General features: G+C 28.2%; 1 protein-coding gene across 1 annotated transcript; it reads left to right on the top strand.

Moving 5' to 3' along the window:
• Positions 1–4,461: 4,461 nt before the first annotated feature.
• On the top strand, positions 4,462–17,659 carry LOC107162618 (Adenosine receptor). The gene is made up of 3 exons (XM_015509597.2): positions 4,462–5,071; positions 14,777–14,991; positions 16,733–17,659. Exons 1-3 carry the CDS (start codon positions 4,699–4,701, stop codon positions 17,420–17,422), a joined length of 1,278 nt encoding a protein of 425 aa, XP_015365083.2. The 5' UTR covers positions 4,462–4,698; the 3' UTR covers positions 17,423–17,659.
• The last annotated feature ends 3,875 nt before the right edge of the window (positions 17,660–21,534 follow it).

Below are 21,534 nucleotides of genomic sequence, written 5' to 3'. Positions count from 1 at the left end.
AAAGCAGGTTCATATAGGTACTCATTTATTTAAAAAAATATTTACATACCTACACCTAAAGGTTTTTGTTGCTATATACTTATTTAATATTTAAATAGTTAGGCTATTTATGATAAATATCGTATTTAAGTATGTATTAAATCATTAATGACATGGAAAAATAAACAGAGGATAAATATATACAATTTTTTGAATTATTTAATAAATTATAACTTACCTGTAATATTGGTCAGTACGGCCCGGTGTTGGGCCTTGGTACCAAACTTAGAAGAGAAAAATATCTTTACAGACTTTTACAAACGAATGGGATAACTTGAAATTCGAAAATTTGGGACATTTTCCTAGCCCCCCGCTGGTTTTATTTATTTTTTGCCAAAATGAATTCTTTACAAACGAATGAAATAAACGAAAATTTTAAATGACTCTGTAAGGGGCTGGAGAAATGGACCTCGTGTATCAGGGTATTCCTAAAAAGTTGTTATTTGGGGATAAAATATAGAAGGTAAATTAATAGCTCAGCCTTTTGATTGTGTTTTACAAATTAATTAATTAATTAATCAATCTTATAGTATTAATGTTTTTTGCGACTCAAGGCACTGGCCGCCGGGAGTCTATAGTGGCCGTGTCTAGCTTCGGTATTAAGGTATTAATTAACAAAATATTTATGTTCTATAAGAACATCACTTGAAACCTCATTGGCTTCCAATGTGAACAAAAATAGAAGTTGTTTTGCTACCAAAAAGGTAAACTCGAGAAAAACTATACATTGTCTGATAAATTCTTTTGATCAAAACACCCCTAGGATCGAGATTCGCAGATATAATCCTATGGGCTAAGTGCCGTTATCGAGAAAAAAATGTGTAGATAGTCACACGTGCGTGTACTCAATTGTCTATTAATACCTACTAAACGTATAGTAAATTATTATGATAATAGGTACGTAAAAAAATTATTTATTTTTCATAATTTATAATGCTAGAAAAAAAAAATTGTAGGTACCTACTAATAATATACGTAGGTAATACCTATATATTATTATGGAAGGTAACTTCAAGTAGTTTGAGCATCCCAGAACGCATCAATTATTATTATTATTATTATTATTATTGTAAGCCAAATATTGATACGAAGAAAATATTATATATTGCCATATTATTAAAATTCGTTCAAACGTCAAGTGCACTACAGATAATGAAATTACAATTATTATGTTACCTATTCATTATTATAATTAAACACTACCTACATCATTCACATTTATTTTATACAGTGACGTTTAAATGTTTTACGCTTTGAACTAATGAAACTATCAACCATAGCAGCGTCACAGTTAAACATTTTAACGTTAATTAATAACACGTATTGCTAAAATATTCATAATTTCTCATTGTTCATTATTTTATTTTCCCATAATATTTTAATGAATTTTTGTAATCTACGGCACACGGGTTGCAGTATAAGTGACGGATTTATCGTGGGGGGAGAGGGTTAGCTGATTACCAGGAGCCACCCACATTTATTTTGTGGAGTAATGATAATTTATTATATCTGTAAATTTAACATTTTTTATGCAGCTATTTCTCATTTCAAATAGAATTTAGTTGTTATGACGTATACCTAGCTTTATTTTTATAGCTTATTTTTCGTTTGAATATCCAGAGATTCGTCAATATTCATATGTTCAGAAAATTTTTTTAATCTTAGTTTAAGAACTACCTACCATTGTGAAACTTTGTTTTGCAGTTTCAAGCTTTCAGATCTAACACACAAAAAAAGAAATGCTTTAAATACTCATAAAAAAACTTGAAGTGATTTTTAATACCTACCTAGCTATCTACTAAAATGTGTCCTAAAAAAAAACACCCGCATCGTTGTGACATCAATATCGTTCCATCAGAATCTAAAACGAATAGATTACGTACCTCAGATTATCACTATATTTATGTATAGCGTCAAACTATCGCGTATACTGTATTGAGTAAAGTGATATTAATTTCTATAAATAGGTACCTGCAAAAATAATATATAGTATATACAGTTCGTGTCGGCAAGGTTAATACACTTATACTTTGTTTACCTGCCACCCTTAAAAAAAAAAAAAAAAAAAAAAATGAAAAACAATATTTGATCACGCCCAACTATACGCGATCCGATAACGGGAAAATCGACTTGGGTAGCTTGTATTTTACGCTTATTATTATATAATATAGTATAGGTAAGTAATATAAGTTACATAATCACGGAGAGTATATACAAAAAATGCGCTCGTTTTAGGTTCCAACTGAGCAGCTCACTGGCCACTGCCAAGGTAATAAAATATAATCTCACGTCGGTCGACCTGATTGGACTGCAATAATTTAACGGCCGCACACAATATTACTATACATATCGTATCGTTATATGTCAACATCGACGTCAACGACATATTAATATTATTAATTTTCGCACCTGCCTACCTGTTATGTTATTATATGTGCCAAACTAATATTTAATAATAGTAATAAGTAATAACTGCACATCAGTCACGGTTGACCACCATTACAACAGTATAAGCTGTCATTTATCGCACACCCACACACACACACACGTTATGCATTAACTGGGTGAGTCCGTTTTCGACCAAAACCGTACCCTTCCCTTTTCGGCCGATTCACTTTTCGACCAGAACAAAAATTTAAATAATAAAATAATGACACACAATTTTTGTCACTAATTATAAAGTATTATATTGAAATAAAAAAGGTAATTTTGAAAATTACATGATAAAAAGTTTAGCATAATATTGTATTTTAAATTATACATATCTATTATATTAGTTATAATTATTAAAACATGTATATAATTTATATTATATTTATCATTATTATTTATATTATTTAAATCATTTTTTTGTTTTTTATAATTTATACATACATTTAAGCCACATGAGTAGGTTTGTAACATATTAACATAAAAACAATGTTAATAAATAGGTATTTTTAGATTTTATTGATTTTAAATAATTTTCTATGGCTATAACGAAAAGTATATAACATTAATTTATTATTATTACTAATATTTGCCATTATTTTACAATAATTAAATACCTATTAGTTTATTTATTTAAAAAATATTATAATTATACACATGATTGACAAATAATGTATATTATTATTTTATTTTTTTACATAATATTATTTAATAATATGTATTATAAATTTATAATAACATATTTTTTGGTTGAAAACGGCCATGCTTCGGTAACTCCACCGTCCACTCTAACCCCCATTCTATCCTCGACTATATGGTGGTTTATATATAAATTGTCTGATGAGTATAATAAACTAGGTATACTAGATCCGATTGTATTACATAATAAATTTGATATTTTTACAAAACCATTTTCTTAAAACTATTTAGAGGATATCAGAAACTAATCGTTCCGATTTTTATTTGAACAGATGCCCCGAAAAGTTTTCGAAAACATTTTATCCATCTGCTTGATAATTTACAGTAAAAAATGTTTGTTAACAAAAATGAAGTTTGTACTGCGCCACTGCAAGACATATAATTATCCTTTGAATCAATGGTTCCCAAACTGTACACAGCAGTGCATTAAGAGCTGCACGAACACATTCTAAAAGGTTAGACCGTGGTTTACGGATCAACAGTTAGGTTAGGTTAGGTTAGAGTAAGCGTTTTAAGAGATTTAACGGTAATGGGTTAAATATATATAAGGGAGCTTGGACGATATGAAAAAGTAAGAAATTACTGTATATAATATATAATTGATCATCAATATCTAAGTGTATAATAAATAATATTATATATCTAAAATTACATAAGTATAGTCATGTTTTTATAAAACCATTTTTATGTATTATTATCCTTACTAAAAATATTTTATTATCTCAGAAACTAAATTTGACTAAAATTTTGATTTAGATATACATCAAAATTTATATACGAAAAAAATTATCTGTTCAATTCTATTATTATTGCAATAAAAATGTGGAGTTCTCGTTTGAAAAATAGAAGTGGGTATCGCCACAGGATAATCCTCAAATGGTACAAAAAAAATACCAGAAATTCGAAAATATGGTAGTCTCTATAAGTCTACCTAAAAATTCTAAAAATTAGAATTTGAATAAATTAAAGGAAAAAATGACGGGGTTGAGCGTGCTCAAAAATATCAACCTGTACAGGTAGGTTAAAAAAGACAATAACGATTAGAACAATCATCGGAACAAATTCATCAGTAGATAAAATATATATATATATAAAAAAAAAAGGTATAGGCAAGAATAATAGGTATACATATAAAATGGGGGTAAGCTGCACGCTATGCACGGGGATCGCCCTGTATATATAATATATTTTGTGCTAATAATATTTTTATATTATATAATATTATCATCAGCCAACAGTGTATAATACATCTAATCGGTGTAAAACAATACATACTTGGTGGGGGCGAGGGAGGTGCGCGGAAAGCCCGAGACGCCGCCACGGCCGCCGTTGAGGTCAGTCACGGTTTGGCGTTATGAACGCGTGCACGGCGGACGTCTTCGCACCACCACCACCACCAACACCACCACCTCAGTCGTCGTACCGTCACCATCTTCGCTACAACAGTCGTCTCTGCAGACCGTCGTCGTCGTCGTCGTCAAAGCGACGGATCACCGGCGAGCGGCCGTACTGCATCGGGCACTCCGGGCGATGACCGTGGACGGAGGGCTGAACGTGACCTACGCCGTTCTCGAGGGCCTGGTGGCCGTCGGGGCGACCATCGGCAACGGGCTGGTGATTGTGGCCTTTCACAGGGAACGGCGACTCCGCCGGCGCACCAACTACTACATCGTGTCGCTGGCGGTCGCCGACCTGTTGGTCGGTCTGGTGGGCATACCGTGCGCCGTGCTGTCCAGCGTCGGGCTGCCTCGTCACCTGCACCTGTGCATGTTCTCCATGTCGCTACTGATCGTCCTGTGCACCGTGTCCATACTCAGCCTGGTGGCCGTGTCCGCCGACAGGTACTGGGCCATACTCTACCCGATGGCCTACTCCACGAACTCCAACACCAAAATCGCAATCAGTAAGTACGAGTATACTGCCGTCGTTTAATAAAAAAACATTCCAAAATACACGTAGATTGTATTTGTTCTACCTATCTTTTTACGGATTATGAATAAGTCTTTGAACATATTTTTAACAACACGGGAAAGCTATAACTTATGAGTGTAATAAGTATACCTAGAAGAAGTCGAAATAGTTGTGATTTCGTTATCACTTAATTATATCACTTTCGAGACTGTCTATTATACCATCTTGTCATCTTGACTGCCATCATTTGAATCAACCTATATACTCTATAACAGTAAAAATTATTTATAGCATCATCAAGTACCTAGATATCTCTATGAGTAAATCTCTTACTTATTTACTAAGCTCCGATCAACGATCAAAATGGGAGCGATCGGTAATATTTTGTCCGACATCTAATTAGTTTAGTTTTTTTTTTTTAATAAATCTTATATACTTTTAAGTCACTATACCTACTATAAAGATTAAGTGACAACAGTTTTATATTTTGTTGGGATTTATTTCTGCGACTATTTTTTCCAAAAACATTATTGTTAATCACTGATATACCTATATTATGATGCTATATTTGTGTATATAAAATTCAAATGTCACATCGCCGTCGACATAATCCATATTGTACTTGTGATATTATTAATATTTATTTTCCACATGGTTGATGTATTGAGAACGGCGATTGTAAACTGCGCCTAAAATACAGGTAAACACAAAATCACACATGTAAACTGCGCCCGAGTTTTTATCAAGAATAAAAAGGTGACATACTGACATGTAAACTGCGCCCCGGTAAAATTACAGGTAAAATAATTAATTCGTTACAGCCATATATAATATGAATAATTAAAAATAAAATATAATTTTAAAAAGCAAAATAAATACAAATATTACAAATAATAACGTCATATTGTTATAAGATATTAGGAATTAAAAAAAATATAATTTAAAAAATTAAAATAATTATAAATATTATAAACAATAACATATGGCGGATACATATTCATCAATTGGAATTTTACTACTATTTATATTTATTAAATAAATTTTCTAACTTTTCACGTTTTTTTTTTTTTTTTTTTTTTTTAGTTTTGGTATTTAAACGGTTCATTTATACCATTTAGTTTAATGTATATTTCTATTTTAATTTCTTTAAATTTTTCTATGTTTGGCCATCGTAACTTTACTGATTAAAATGAATACGATACGTACTAACAGAACTATGCCGGAAGTAGTGATAACCATCAATTATCGCATTACTGCAATGTAGATATTCAATAACGTGTTGGTATTTCTTGACGAAAATAAAATGTCTGTGATATACTTGAAAAAGTACATAGAAAAACATAGAAACTTTAATAAGTTAATAAGTCGGACGCAATTTACACTATACCTTTTCAACATAGATAAAAATTCGGGCGCAGTTTACAAAAAAAAAGGTCATTTGGGCGCAGTTTACGTATGCCCATTGAGAATTACGATATAGGTAATTTATTATGAAAATATACTAGATTGGATAGGTATACATTTTGGCACTCGTTCCAGATTTTTTGAACGGAAAAAAAAAACAAAAAGGTATACATTTTGGACAATATATCTCAAGATTTACGATTTACAGTTTATACCTACTTAGTTATATCTAAGTAAAATTTATTATATTTATCTAATCGAGTCTCGATGTTTCAAATCTCAACCGTGTAATATGATAAAGAAACTCACGATTACCAGTTGTATTACTACTCTTATGGGGGTACTATTACTTGTATTCGTTGTATACCTATAATCTTGTGAATAATTCGGTTAATAATATAAAATTTTAGTAAGCTCTGCAGTTACCGTTTTTTCATGTTCCTATAAAATACAAAACAAAACAATTTTCACAAATCAAAGTATTAACTTAAAAAAGCGGGTAAGTCGTGTATGTCGCTCTGCTGTACTGTAGGTTACAAGTGGGTTACTTAAAATTGTAACTATGTATTCCTTTTATTTTGCAACTGCTATTGTAAAAATATGTTAGGCGCCTTGTATTAAATTTTCAAATCTTAGAATTAAAAAGGAAAACTTTTATGAATTTCTATCTAAGATAATTTGAACAATGCCGTAATTTGTACGTACTTAGTCAAAATTTGAACTTTAAATGCTTATAAAAAAAAATTGTGACTATATATTTCTATTATTTTTCAATTGCTATTGTGAAAATATATAATGAGCCTTGTATTAAATTTTCAAATCTTAGATTGAAAAAGAAAATTTTTTATGAATTTCTACCTTAAAATAATTTGTGAATTTTCGTGATTTTTACGTACTTTGTCAAAATTCAAACTTTGAATGCTTATAAAAAAAAATTGTGACTATGAATTTATTTTATTTTTCAACTGCTATTGTAACAATATGTTAAGAGCCTTGTATTAAATTTTCAAGCTTTTCTGCTTAACAAATAAATTTTTATCGATATTAATTTAAAAAAAACTAATAATGATCGAAAATTTCAAATGCCTATGAATAGTTCAACTTAAGTTGAAATTTTTTGAAAATTGAATGGTGGATAGAATATACTTATATAAACATTCGGTGAAAATTTCATGTATCTATGGTCATTTGTTTTAATGTTGCATCAAAAACCAAAATCGATTTTGTTGAAAAATGAGTGTGCGTAAAATTTCCCGTTTTTCCCTTAATTTTTAGTTTGTTTGTCACGATTATTTAGAAAAGTATTAAAAATTTTGACCCCCCAAAGTACCAACTAGATTCATTTTCTGATCGAACGAGGTACTGAAGTCAAAAATCGAAGCATTTTTACTGCCCCAAAACGTGATGACAGACACAAAAAAAAAAAAAACACACACACATCATGGTAAAATCAATACATTCATCGCTCCGCTCAGAATCTAAAAAATATTTTGTGCTATATATATATATTTAATCTATAAGAGAAGGTAGTTGTAACTTGCAAGTCGTATACTTTTAGTAGTGTAGTTAATTTGTTTGACTTAGATATCTATATTCTAGATCAGTGGTTCTCAACCTTTGTGTGTTGACGACCCTGTATATGGGTCTATTGTAATATAATTTTCAATGTGGGGATACCGACCCGCCCCTCCGACCCCTTATTTTTTTCAATTACCATAAATAAAAGAAACTGTTACTGTTATTTATTTATTTATTTTCACTCATATTTTATAATATTTTTCATGAGTAATTTTTTTAGGGACCTATTCCAAATTATTTGTGACTCTGCAAAATTGGATAACGACCCTATGGTTGAGAACTGCTGATCTATATATAGGTACAGTGTTGCAGTTATAGTTATAGTAGTTCTTTTGCTGTGGTAATAATTAGTAGCTTTAATCAATTGAACGTTTTAACAATCATGCTTATGTAATGTATCAACAATATTATTTTTTTACTAATAGTATAACTACTTATGTATTTAACTAACTATAAAATTATTAAATATTTACATGTATATTTAATGTATCCATATATAATAATGAACATTAAATAATGATATGTAATTGAAAATAACACAAATACTCTTTTGATTTTTTGTATAGTAATATTTAATTATGATAGGGATATCTATAAATAAATACATTTTTTTTGTATTAGATGGTGAGTTAATTTAGTTAGTTTTGTGGTATTGTCTAGTATTGTTTTTATTAGCAGTTGGTTTTCAAACTACTTTCATGTTACCTAATCTATTGAATGGACATTTAAACCGTATATAGTGTATTATTGGTAGACACTTATAACTGTTTGATTCGTTATCAATTTCCCAAAGTGTAGGCGAAAACTACACCTATGCCAACAACCGTATAAAAATATGACGACATTTAATGCATACGAGTACATATTGTGATTATATTTTTCTATATTATTTTATATTTAATTAAGATATGCACAATCTGTACTATTTAGCACAATTAGTGTATCTAATGACAGAACAAAAATGCATTGAAATTTGGAATAACAAGCCACCCATTAGTGACACTTGACTGAAAGTTGTTTGATTATCTTTCATATAACATATTCATATACTATGTTTTATTTTTAATTCAGAAATGATAATTTTAAAACTTTAAATTATCTGTTTTTATCATTTATTTATTTTATGAGTACCTATCTATATAACTTTAAAATATGTAAACATGAATTTTAAGGTAGGTATATACTCCTATATAGCATAGATTAGGTACTAAGTATAGTTAATCACGAGGATTCGTTCATACCGATTTGTTAAATTGAGATAGTTTATCATTACATATTTTGCATTCAAACTTATAATAATTATATTACATTATTGGGTAAATTTTATAAAAATATGACTACGATATAATAGGTATCTGCGCTGAAAAGAGTTAAGCTATACTTATGATAAGTGTCTTGCAATTTCTATATCCCACCAGGCTACTTTGTTATTTTTTATTATTTAAGTTCAAAAAATTAAAATACTGAATAAAAGAAAAAATTTAAATTGCTTATCGTAAATAAATAAAATATTATATTATACACAAATATAACATTACAACGGTATTAAACAATTTTGTTTTATTTGATAAGAACCATTATTATGTTAGTTCGTATAATAGCTACCTTTTTATAAAATTAATAGCAAGTACTACATAATATTATCCTTAATCCTTGACACATAATAACATAAATCACTCTGTACATAAATTACTTGTATACCTCCTGTAAAATAGGTTCTAATAGCAGAATAGACTCATTATAGTTAATATGAATTAATTGCATTACATTTACCTACCTATCGGTTTTATGTTTTGATATAAAAAATATTTTTAAACAACTTTATTGACATTTTGAGTTATTTTATGTTTATTTTTATTTTTACTTATGTCAATATATAAGAATATCTTCAAAAAATATAATAATTGATTGCTTAATATTATATGTAATTATACTCATAAGCATGCCTAATAATAATATATAACGCATTATACAAAAGTATTAATTGTACTAAATTATTTGATATAGTTATAGACTTATAGGTACTTAATTAAAATTATTATCAAACAATTTACTGTTGAAAAAAATATTCAAATTAGAGGTTTTTCACAAACAATTTTTTTGTATTCTAATAATAAGCAACGTTTAGTAAACTAGCAATTTAAAATATGTTTGTTCAATATACTCTCAATGTAATTTTAAATTAAATTTCTCATTAATTCAATTCTAAATTAAAATCAAATATAGGTACAGATATTTATATTTATAAGTTAAGTGATTGTACAATTTAATATATAATAGCTACCTTTACAAGCATACGACATATCACAAACGTATCACGTTCAGTTATAATTGTCAAAATTGTAATTAAATAACATTAAATTATTTTATATAATCCTTTAGATTAATTCAAATTAAATTAAGTACCTGTGTGTTATTTTATAACAGTCTATATATTACTTTCAAAAATTGTGTTATACATTATTTGTCTATTAAAATAGTTGTATGATAATAATTCTAATTTGTAATTAAAAATGTAATTGACACTATAAAGTAGAAATACTCAAGTAAAGGGTAGTAATCAACATATACCGATGCATACCTATTTATTATAACGAATATATATTATCATGTATAGGTATCTAGTATAATTTAAAAAAATGTTTGAAACAAAAAACATTTATTCAAAGGACAAAATTTGTGGTAAACATTTCGAGGTCCCATTACATTTTTTTTTTTTTTTTTGTTTTTAATTCAAATAATATACAGTTTTACATTAATTGTACATTTGAATTATCTATCTTCTGTAAGCTAGGCTTGTGGCGAAGATAGAGAGTTATAAATTGATACATATTATGCTTAAAAACTAAAACACTATTATTGCGTAATTATACAATACAAAAAGAAATAAATAAAATATAATACAATAAGGTTAACCTAAGTTACATTTAAAGATACAAGTAGCCAATCATTAATTAATTTTTTAGCGTTATAATATTTGTAATTAATATTAACATTCTTTTTCATAGAGAAAGGCATAGAATTGTAATATATAGGACCAAGATAATCAACAAATTTTTGACCAACTGATTTTTTACAAAGTGATGTTTTAGCATCAAAAGATCGAAAAGCTCTTTTGTTACTAATTTCATTTTTCTCTACCCATTGATCTAAGTGTTTAACCACCCACATAATAGCCATTTTTTTGAAAACAAAGTCAACTGGTAATACATTGAACTCTTTAAAATTGAGACCAGTTGAACCAACATAGTTTGTTTTTTGTAAACATACACGTACTATCTGTCGTTGATGAAGCAGTAGAGGTTTTAGAGCGTTATCCGAGAGCCCTCCCCAGATTAACAGTCCATACTGAAATATTGCTTGATATAGAGCTAAGTATACAGTTCGCATGACATGAACAGATATAATTTTACGTAACTTATAAAAACTGTAATTTAAACTTCGTAGACGCATGACTATATTATTCACATGAAGATTCCATCTAAGGTGATTGTCAAACGTTAAACCTAGATATCGGGTACTAGATACTCTAAATAATTTTTGACAGACTGTGCTATTATTACATTATTTCATGAAATCAAATTGAAACCTATATGTACTGTGAATAACAGTTTAAGATGAAAATAATATTTCATTCTACTTTAAGAAATAAATACATGAACGAAATTCAATACCTACTGGTAACTTTTATGTATGTATAGTTATAATATATAATATATAATATTCATAAATGTATAGGTACATTCAGGAATCGGTGCCACTAAAGTTTAAAATTTTCAGATTTGTTAAACGATTTACTAATTAACACTCTGAAATCTTGATTTATAAGTGATTAGGTGACATATTATTGATATTTAAATACATTAGTAAAAATTAAAATAACCTTAGGATAAAAGTGTTACCTGTACTTAATATATTTTCGCAACGATGAAATATAATGTCATAAAATATTACAAGTCTCATTAAAAAGAGACACTAACACGTGTGCTATGAATATAAATTTCAAATTTACACGTTAATACAACACTAATTATCTTACATCTAAAATATATTATACAGTACTGCAAAATCTGACCATGCCATTATAAGGTCCTATAGATTATATTATAACGTATTTGTAGGCGCCACACAATCACGTTCGACTGTTTCGCGACATTTATACTGACATTTGCTAATATATTATGTTACGATTGTTACGCGTATTAATTATTACTGTCTTACAAATTTTGCATACTAATAATAATTTACTAAGAATTTAATATCTATTGTCACGAAATATTTAAAGAATAGCTATTGAAACGTGATTGGAGTATTGAACATATTTTGGTACGATTGATATACCTAATTATATCTTACTTAAAATTTGGAACAAGGATATCACTGATATATAACGTAAGTATTGTAATGGAGATTATATTAATTAACTTATACTATTTACTTATTGTATAATATAAAAATGCTTATACAATTTAACATGGTTAATTTTTATTTTAAAATATGTTTTTTTTTAATATTGATAAAAGGTAATGCCGATATTTATAAAAAGGATTATAATAAAATAAAAAAAATGAATAATAATATAAAATCACTTATAGTTTACATATTTATATAATACACAACTATAACTTAAAAAGACATTTGAAAACTAATATTGTGAAATTGTACTCTCAATGTTAAGTCAAAAATTGATAAAACGAAACGCACATCATAAAAGTGTATATTATCACTCCTCCAAACGGTATGATAATGTTGGTAGTTGTTAAAACAAACTGCTATTTTTTTGCTCAAAATTATTTCACTCATCCAATTACCACCGCCAGCTTATATAGCTTGAACCATCTGTATAATATTATTATAATAGGCACTAGGTAAATAGTAAATGCACGATTAACAAATTAAGTTCTTAACATAATAATCAAATGTTTCTTTCATTATTTTGTATACAATTTCAAGTATAAAAATTCAGTAGTTAGGTATCTATGTTTGAATTTAATAAATTATGATACACATACATAAATATTATTGTAACAATAAAAGTGTTCGTTGATAGTTATTCTTCTTAGTGATATTTTTATTATTAAGTAGTAATAATTGAGAAACGGCATTAGTATATTGACAATGTACATTGTACATAACTGATCAGATTTTAGTGATTATTAATTAGTTATTAAATCATAATATGTATAACTACCTATGGTAATAATAATAATAATACAAGTGTGGCGCGATTGCTGCATTAATTAATAAGTAATTACTACTACTTACAGGTGTTTAAACTTTTATAATATAAATTGTATGTTTGCTGTCCCGACTCCCATGCTTTATAGTCTATACCTACTACCTAATACCTATGTCGCATAAACGATGAAAAGTTATGAATTAAGATTTGAAACTAAAAGGAATGAGTATTTGTAATACCTATTACCTATATATATTATCAAATCAAATTACTTTTATAATTATACTGTGTATATATGCACAATATATCATACGTATAATACCAATTAATCTCTTGTTTTATATTTTATCTTATTATATTACACTTTGACAGTTAGTTTAAACTTTATTTAATTAGTTTAAAAAAAAATATAAAGCATTTTTATCAATCGGATATTATATCAATACAATTTATATAAATATATTAAATTATTAATATTAAATTTTAAATAATAAATTATATACCTATTATCTATATTTATACATATTATTTAATAAAAACGTAAGTATTCACAATAAAGGACAAATGAACAATTATTATCTGGTAAAGTTATGACAAAAACAGTTTCTACTGATAAAATAATATAATATTAAATTATGTAAAAATAGAATTCATATTTTTATAAACTATACTATAACACTAAAATTGTTTTTTATGTATTGATATCCATCGACAGGAAGTTCCTCAATCCAATGTAATTAACCAACATAATAAGTTGGTCTATCACTATGAATATTATTATTCATATGCACATTTATATTTTTTTTATAGAATATTATGAAATAATAAAATATTCACAAACTAATTCATTCGGAAATTAAAAAAAAAATTGTTTTAAAAATTTATGAGTAATCTGACTGTGTTAAATTTTTAAGGATTTTAATAATAATTGTTTTAACTAGGAAAAAAGTTGAAAATAATGAGTAATTTTTGTGGTTTGGACAACTTTTCATAAAATGTTGATTTTATAAAGACTAATAAAAAAAATTAGAACTTTTAAAATTGGTATTTTTTAATTGCTACAAGAACTACTTATAAATAACCTTATATTTAATTTTTTATCATATTTACATACAATCAAATCGTCAGAAGTAAACATAGAAAAAAATTTAAACGCCTATAAATATCAAAAAAAAAAAACAATAAATATTTTGTAAATTATACATCCAATTTTTTGCTGTACATCTATGAAATACAACAAAACTAGTATATTATTACATGTATAAATATTTCCTTATTTTCTATAATGTTCGCCCAAATTATTCTATAAAGTACAGACGATTAAATAAATTATTCATTATATTAATCACACAATATTATAAACACTGACAGATTCAACATTGTGACTATTGTTATAAACTAATTATTTTAATGAAAGAATCAACGGTAAAATATAAGTGAACTCGGTGTGATAATAATATAAAGTATTTTGATGGAGTCGATAATTCCCCATCAAAACTGTCTTTATGTATTTTTAATTTTATGTTTGTTTTATAGGCATAATATGTATCTGCTGGATAATGGGTCTGGTGATAGGTTTTTTGCCACTAATGGGCTGGAGAGCCGCCAAAGGTCCAACGTTGGACGCATGCGAGTTCAGTAGCGTGATGGATTATAACTACTTGGTGTTTTTATACTTAGCGACTATTATTTTACCCGCGTTGTTTATGGCCACCTCCTATGCTCATATTTATACAGTCATAATAAAACAAGTAAGTATTAAAAATGTAATGTACTCGATGCAAATATATATATTTATAATGCACATTTAATAGTATTTACAGCTGATATAAAATCGTCAACTTGTCTATCCTATAAAATGCATTATCAAAATTAATAACCAAACTATGTTATAATTTGATTGAAAATAAAGAATCGTATCATAAATTATCAATTATGATCATACTTTATAACTTCTAATATATATATTTATATATATTGGACAATAACAAATTCGAACAGTAAGATATATACATATATACACGATTAAATAGGGTTATTTTATATATTCCAATTCAATTTCTTCAGAATTGTAATAAGTATTTATTTGTTGGTTACTGTTTGTATCATTAGTTTTGAAACAAACTGCCGAGTAGAATCAAAATGTGAGAATTTTTTCGTACATTATGTTAATAAGCATGTTTTTCGGGTATATTGCAGAGTAGGTTTGTATAGATTCTAGATTTTCAGACTTAAGTCACAATCGACACGTATCAACATCTTAAAGCTAGGTTTGGTTTTTAAATACCGGATATCAATTTTACTTTACTTTTTTAGTATGGGAAAATATACATAGGATTCTTCCACAGTGAATTAATCCATAAATTATATCAATTTAAATTTTAAAGTCGTAATTTTAAACACTAAACAACTCAATCTACTGTTTTTGCATACCGAAAAGAATTAGTCAATCTAGTCGATTTCGAGAAAAATGTTAGAATAAATCACTGAAACATAATATCTACTGGCTATCTGTCAAAGTATAACTATTATGTATTTATTGTATTATAGGAACTATTATACGATTATGAATATTAATAATATTACACACTTTGCCAATTCTATACGTATAGGATCCGTGACACGAGGTTGTTTAAAGAAAATCTGATATATTTCTGCGACTTAAAGGTGTAAACGTGTTAAGAGCAATTTTTCACAAGACTGGTCAAGCAAATTTAACATACAGGGTGATATTCCATAAAGAATTTCCTGGTTTCAAAAAATCATACCTCCATTAGTTTTGATTGTAGCGTGATTAACAGTGAGTAAAATTTTTGTCGGATGAACCTTAAAATGAGTCTTTATATATAGTATTTCCACCGATGGCTACAATACTGTCTTCAATAACGGAGAAAAAGAATCCATAAGAGCCCGTCGATCAATTGTGTACCTGTTGCGTGTTAGCCATGGTTTGGGAATGAGTTTGGTGTTGTATCGTTTCACGCGTTATTGTGACCTCAATACCGTAGGCGGGGGAAGAGGTGTTGAAATAATTCAAACATTTTTGAGATAAAAAAAATGTAAAACTCGGTGATCTAAAATGTTGGTTGATATACTTGCTCCTCAATTTTACAAGTGCAGTATAACATAATAATTTATCGTTCTGAAACCGGGAAATGCTTTATGGAACGCTCTGTATCATATTATTATTGTTATTATTATTACAGTATGCATGATAGTGTGATACAGCACGCCATGGGCGTATAAGGGAGGGGGTAAATTAATTTAAAAAATGAACCAAGATTATTTTTATACATTTAATGTTTACAATTTAAAAGTACCTAATCTATATTTACTAAATTGGCGCGTTACAGACAATGCTTTGGAAAACAAATTTAAAATTCTAGGGGGAAAAGTGCCCGGTCTGGTTATCGCTGGTGCCGCAAGCGACTACGTTATACTATACTATTATATAGAAAGAAAACAAATCAAATTCGTTTTACCGTTTCGCAGATCAAACAAATGACGCTGTTGAATGGCGGTCAACGCGGCGGCAACAGTCCGACGAAACTGCGTGTGCTGGGCGCGGCCCGGAAAAGCGAGGTGAAGGCCACGCAGAACCTGTCAATAATCGTCGCGTTCTTCGCCGTGTGCTGGATGCCGCTGTACACCATCAACTGCGTACAGGCGTTCTGCGAAGACTGTCCCGTGCCCGCGTCCTTCATGCACGGCTGCATCGTCCTGTCTCACCTCAACTCCGCCGGCAATCCGCTGCTGTACGCGTATCACCTGAAGGACTTCCGGAACGCCTTCAGGTCACTGCTGCGGTGCAAGAAGAGCGTGCTGCACCGGAACCCCGCGCCGTCGCGGTCGGGCTGTGGCACCAACGCCGGGGCCGTGACATGCGGCGGCAATGGAACCACAGACTGTTCCATCAGCTCGTCGCTGACGTGTTCGGGCAGTTCGTCGCTGTCGACCGTCGTCGACTGTTGGCGCCGGCCCGCCAAGAACGCTTGGACTGTGGCCAACGCGGAGCGTGCAGCTACAGGCGACCGCCCCCGATCGCCGTCCGTCGAACAGCAGGCCCACCACGATATAGTCGCGTGGCCCGCCGACTCTGTCTACCGCCGCGGCAGTTACAACGTCATCGCAATCGACCGCTCTACGCCCGTGTTGCTGTCGGTCCGTCAGCTCGTCGAGTGAACACTTCGACGTTCGCGTGTAATAATATAATATCGCACTGACGAATACTATAATATAAGGAAACAGTTGCCCATCTCGTTGAAGATAAATAAGGATCAAGGAGAGTGATATAGGACATATTTTCTAACCGTACTTAACGAATCGGGGAACAACAAGCCTTATTATTATATCATTATTGAAGACCTATTTAAACCGCTCAATAAAAAAAAAAAAAATTGGTTTTCTTAAAAGTAAAAAGTGTCCCTCGACACATCTATGGTTCATTACGAGACCGCCCGTGATCTGAAATTAGACCCATTATTTTATTCTTGATGTAAAATATACAATTAATTTAACTTTTTTTATACTTAGTTTTGGTATCGCCCGAACGCATCGCATAAAATGCACACATAAGTAAAGATATATCTATGAAATATATATATATATACCTACGCGGCTACGCATTATGTACAAAAAAAATTTGTTGACCCATTGAAACCCATTTTTTTCGTAACATAATAATCATTATCGTTGTTTTAATATTATTATGTGCACTCGACGGGCTGACACGGGCGTTTTTATCGCTATCATATTCGTATAATATCAATAATATCATATAAATTATGCGATGTTCAGCTCTTCGGCTGATTCGTTCCGATGACTTAGTTCCGGTTACCGGATTATCTTAGGTGCCTACTTTAAGTCACCTCAACGGTGTATGTATGTACAAAATTATATACTCATATAAACAAAATGTACATAAAATAGATAATTTGTATACTGATGCTATCATGAATAATATAATTAGTCAAACTTTAACGTTTATAACAGCCATACCAGTTAGGTTAGGTTACATACATGTATTCGCGCTTAAACATGAATACGTTTTTACTTTAAAAACTGATTAAAAAAAAAAATGTGCACTTAAATATTTTGAAGATTGAAACAAAACTGACTGAAGAGTGCTGTATACATATACTATATATAGATAGGTACTAATTTTATTTAATTGTATTGGTCAATACGTTTTGAAAGTTCTGAATAATTGCATAGGTATTATTTAGGTCATTATAAACTATTAAAAAATGCACATGAAAAATTTCTGTGCAATTTATTACATTTCAATTTGTCAAGCACTCCCGAAACTTCTCTTTTGTTCTATATATATTGGACTTAACTGTAATTTTAGGAAAATCACTTTTTATTCTCAAAGATCAATTTATAACTTATTAGTATCGAATAGTAGGTATTAGGTACCTATTTTTTATATTTCTATTAAAAAATTATGTATAGCATTAAATATATAATTGCTTAGAAACACTATACATTCATGATGGTTTGGATAACTACCTACGTATTATTGTCAATTATTGAGTTTTATGTATGTTATAAATTATGAAATTAATCCACCAGTGTAGATCAAAAATACTATATTACTTTGTTTTCCGTGTTATTATATACTTCGTCCCTCACTAACTTGGAGAGTTCAACCACTGAATGTTTGGAAACATATATCTAACAATAATGTATACCTAATCTCTGTCGTTATAATAAGATATATTAATTACTTACCCAACTATAAATATCACTGCAACGTCAAGTTTGTGTATAGTTTGTATCAGGTTTTGGTTATTTGTGTACTTATATGTATAAACCTTATAATCAGACCATATTTTATTTCGTTATCTGAAAATAATAGATATCATTTATCATACTATCTTAAATAGTTATTATAAAGTAGACATATAAAAAAAAACAAAAAATGGTCAAGAAAGGATTTTTTTCTCTAAACCAGTCTGATTTTGAATGATGCTGACTAATATAAAAGTAACAATTGCGAGTAAAGAACATATTATTAGGTACCTATAGGTATTTATAAATAAACTATATAATATGTGAATCATTTTTCTTATTTTTATCTATATTTAGATTTTAATATTAAAATATATATTATTAAATCTTGACACTTGTCCTATAATATTGTAAAATTGGTAATTATTAAATTATAATATACCTATTAAACTGTATACCTGTATTTATGAACTGAGGTAGAGAGAAAATATGTAAAACAATATGTAGATAATATTATTAAATTGTAACGAGTTACGTAATAGCAGATTGGATATCGATATATGTGGGTTTTATTAAAAATAACCATTTAATATTTAGGTATAGATACTAGATATATTTTATGTTAATTATGCAATTATAGAGTTCCTCAATATTTTTAAATTTTAAATTTTCACTGATATAAATAATTAGAAAGATATGGAAATTTGTTTATTATTATTTATTAGGTATTATTAGCCTATTTATTATAGTTTCCTAGTATAGGTATACCTAGTTGTATTTACTCGTAGTTACAACATTAAACTATTCAGTTTTAAATAATTTCATTATTTTTGATTACCTATACAAGTAATTATAATATAAAATAAATATATTAGAAGCTTATGGTTTTGCAAAATTTAAATACATATAGGTATGACTATAGATAGATATGGGTAAGTTTCTACTGTTTATGAATAAAAACAAAATTGATAATATTATTCTTTAACAATTTTCTCGGCCTCGAACATTTTTTCAAATCATCTGGATCTTTACTAATTTTCAACATATGTTTTATTTATTAACTAAGATATAATAACTAAGATAATAAAATTATGCATACCTATATTTAAAATAATTCATGTAAGTATTTAAATATGACTATGCTATAAATTGTATCAAGGGGAGCACTAAGGGCGTCTATCATAAATTAGACATAGTAAAGTATTTAAAATTCCCTAAAAAATTATCATTAACATTAAAGAATAATTATTTTAAGTGCCACTCAAGCCACAAAATCATAATGCTCAGTTATATATATGTTTACAAAGTTGCATCATATATATACCATGAATCATATCGAATATTAGTTTTCATGATTGCTATATTGCTTTATTTTACCATCATCGTGTTGTCTACACTAAGGGGAATCTGCTTAACAAGTGATGATGGTATCACTGGTATCGGTATTTAGGTCTATATTATCATGTATATATAAAATACTATAGGTACTAGTAAACTACATACTAATATACTATAGGTACTTATTTATATTTTTAAGCTTTTTAAAAAAAAAAATTACTTCATTAAATGTCTTAAGACAATAAAAAATAAATTGTGGTCTCTTGATCTGATAACCGTAAAAGCATTCGGCCCTGATGACATTTGTGGTTTTTAGATTGTAGAATATAGATACTTTTGAGTGTACATAACTACTGTTTTACAAACATTTTATGTTAAATAATTTCTGAGTAAAACTTAAGTAGATACTTAATAGTCTTATAATAGATAATTTAATAAAAAAAATATGACTAGGTTAAACAAGGAATAAGTTACCCATCATATTTATAGATAAACCAAACTATTAAATGTTATGATAACATAAAAGTCATATATAATATTTTCATAAGTTAATAATATATTTTATGGATGACTGAGAATTATTTCGTATATGTATACCTTGACATAATAGCATAAAATTATGACATTAAATTGAATAAATTACAATTGCATTATATTTGAATAATTATGAAGTGCTTTGTGTAACAGACTTAAAATAATTAATTGAAACTTTCATAAGAAAAACGGCCTATGTACATTGTACATGCTATTTAGAAAAAAAGTTTTTTTTTAAGAGATAGATCAAGAAAAATTAGGTTCTTTTTGATATTAAGTACTACAGTTAAAAATTCGTTTTAACAATAATACTAAAAATAAGTAAGAATATAATAAATTCACTGAATTAATCTTTATTTTAGCTCTATTGTTTAAATAGCACCTTTTTTTTATCAGTGATACAATGGTATTCGTTTTATTTTAACTATAATTAGTTACAGTGCTATAAGTAGATATTTTATTTTAAATAAATTATGTAATTATATAAAAAAAAGTAATAAAGTTGATAACTGTATCTATTAGAAAAAACCTAATTTAAGTATTTTATTTTTGTATACAATAAAATATTACCTATTTAAGAATAAAAATTATATTTACTGTTGCCGAAGTTGTAAATGATCAAAAAAAAAAAAATTATATAACTTGTAATTTAAAAATGTATACTCCACATTATAAGATTGCAGTGAATA

This window comes from Diuraphis noxia, unplaced genomic scaffold, assembly GCF_037042655.1.
Source record: "Diuraphis noxia isolate RWA-SAM2 unplaced genomic scaffold, SU_Dnox_SAM2 contig0005, whole genome shotgun sequence".
In the NCBI taxonomy this organism is placed as follows: domain Eukaryota; kingdom Metazoa; phylum Arthropoda; class Insecta; order Hemiptera; family Aphididae; genus Diuraphis; species Diuraphis noxia.
The sequence above is the reverse complement of the archived record's forward strand: the minus strand, read 5'-3'. Positions and strand labels throughout refer to the sequence as shown.

Bases quoted from the DNA above. Each gene is read 5' to 3' on its own strand.
- LOC107162618 (XM_015509597.2), top strand. From the start codon at position 4,699: ATGACCGTGGACGGAGGGCTGAACGTGACCTACGCCGTTCTCGAGGGC. The intron at 5,072-14,776 runs GTAAGTACGAGT...TTTGTTTTATAG, and splicing joins CAACACCAAAATCGCAATCA to GCATAATATGTATCTGCTGG. The intron at 14,992-16,732 runs GTAAGTATTAAA...ACCGTTTCGCAG, and splicing joins ATACAGTCATAATAAAACAA to ATCAAACAAATGACGCTGTT.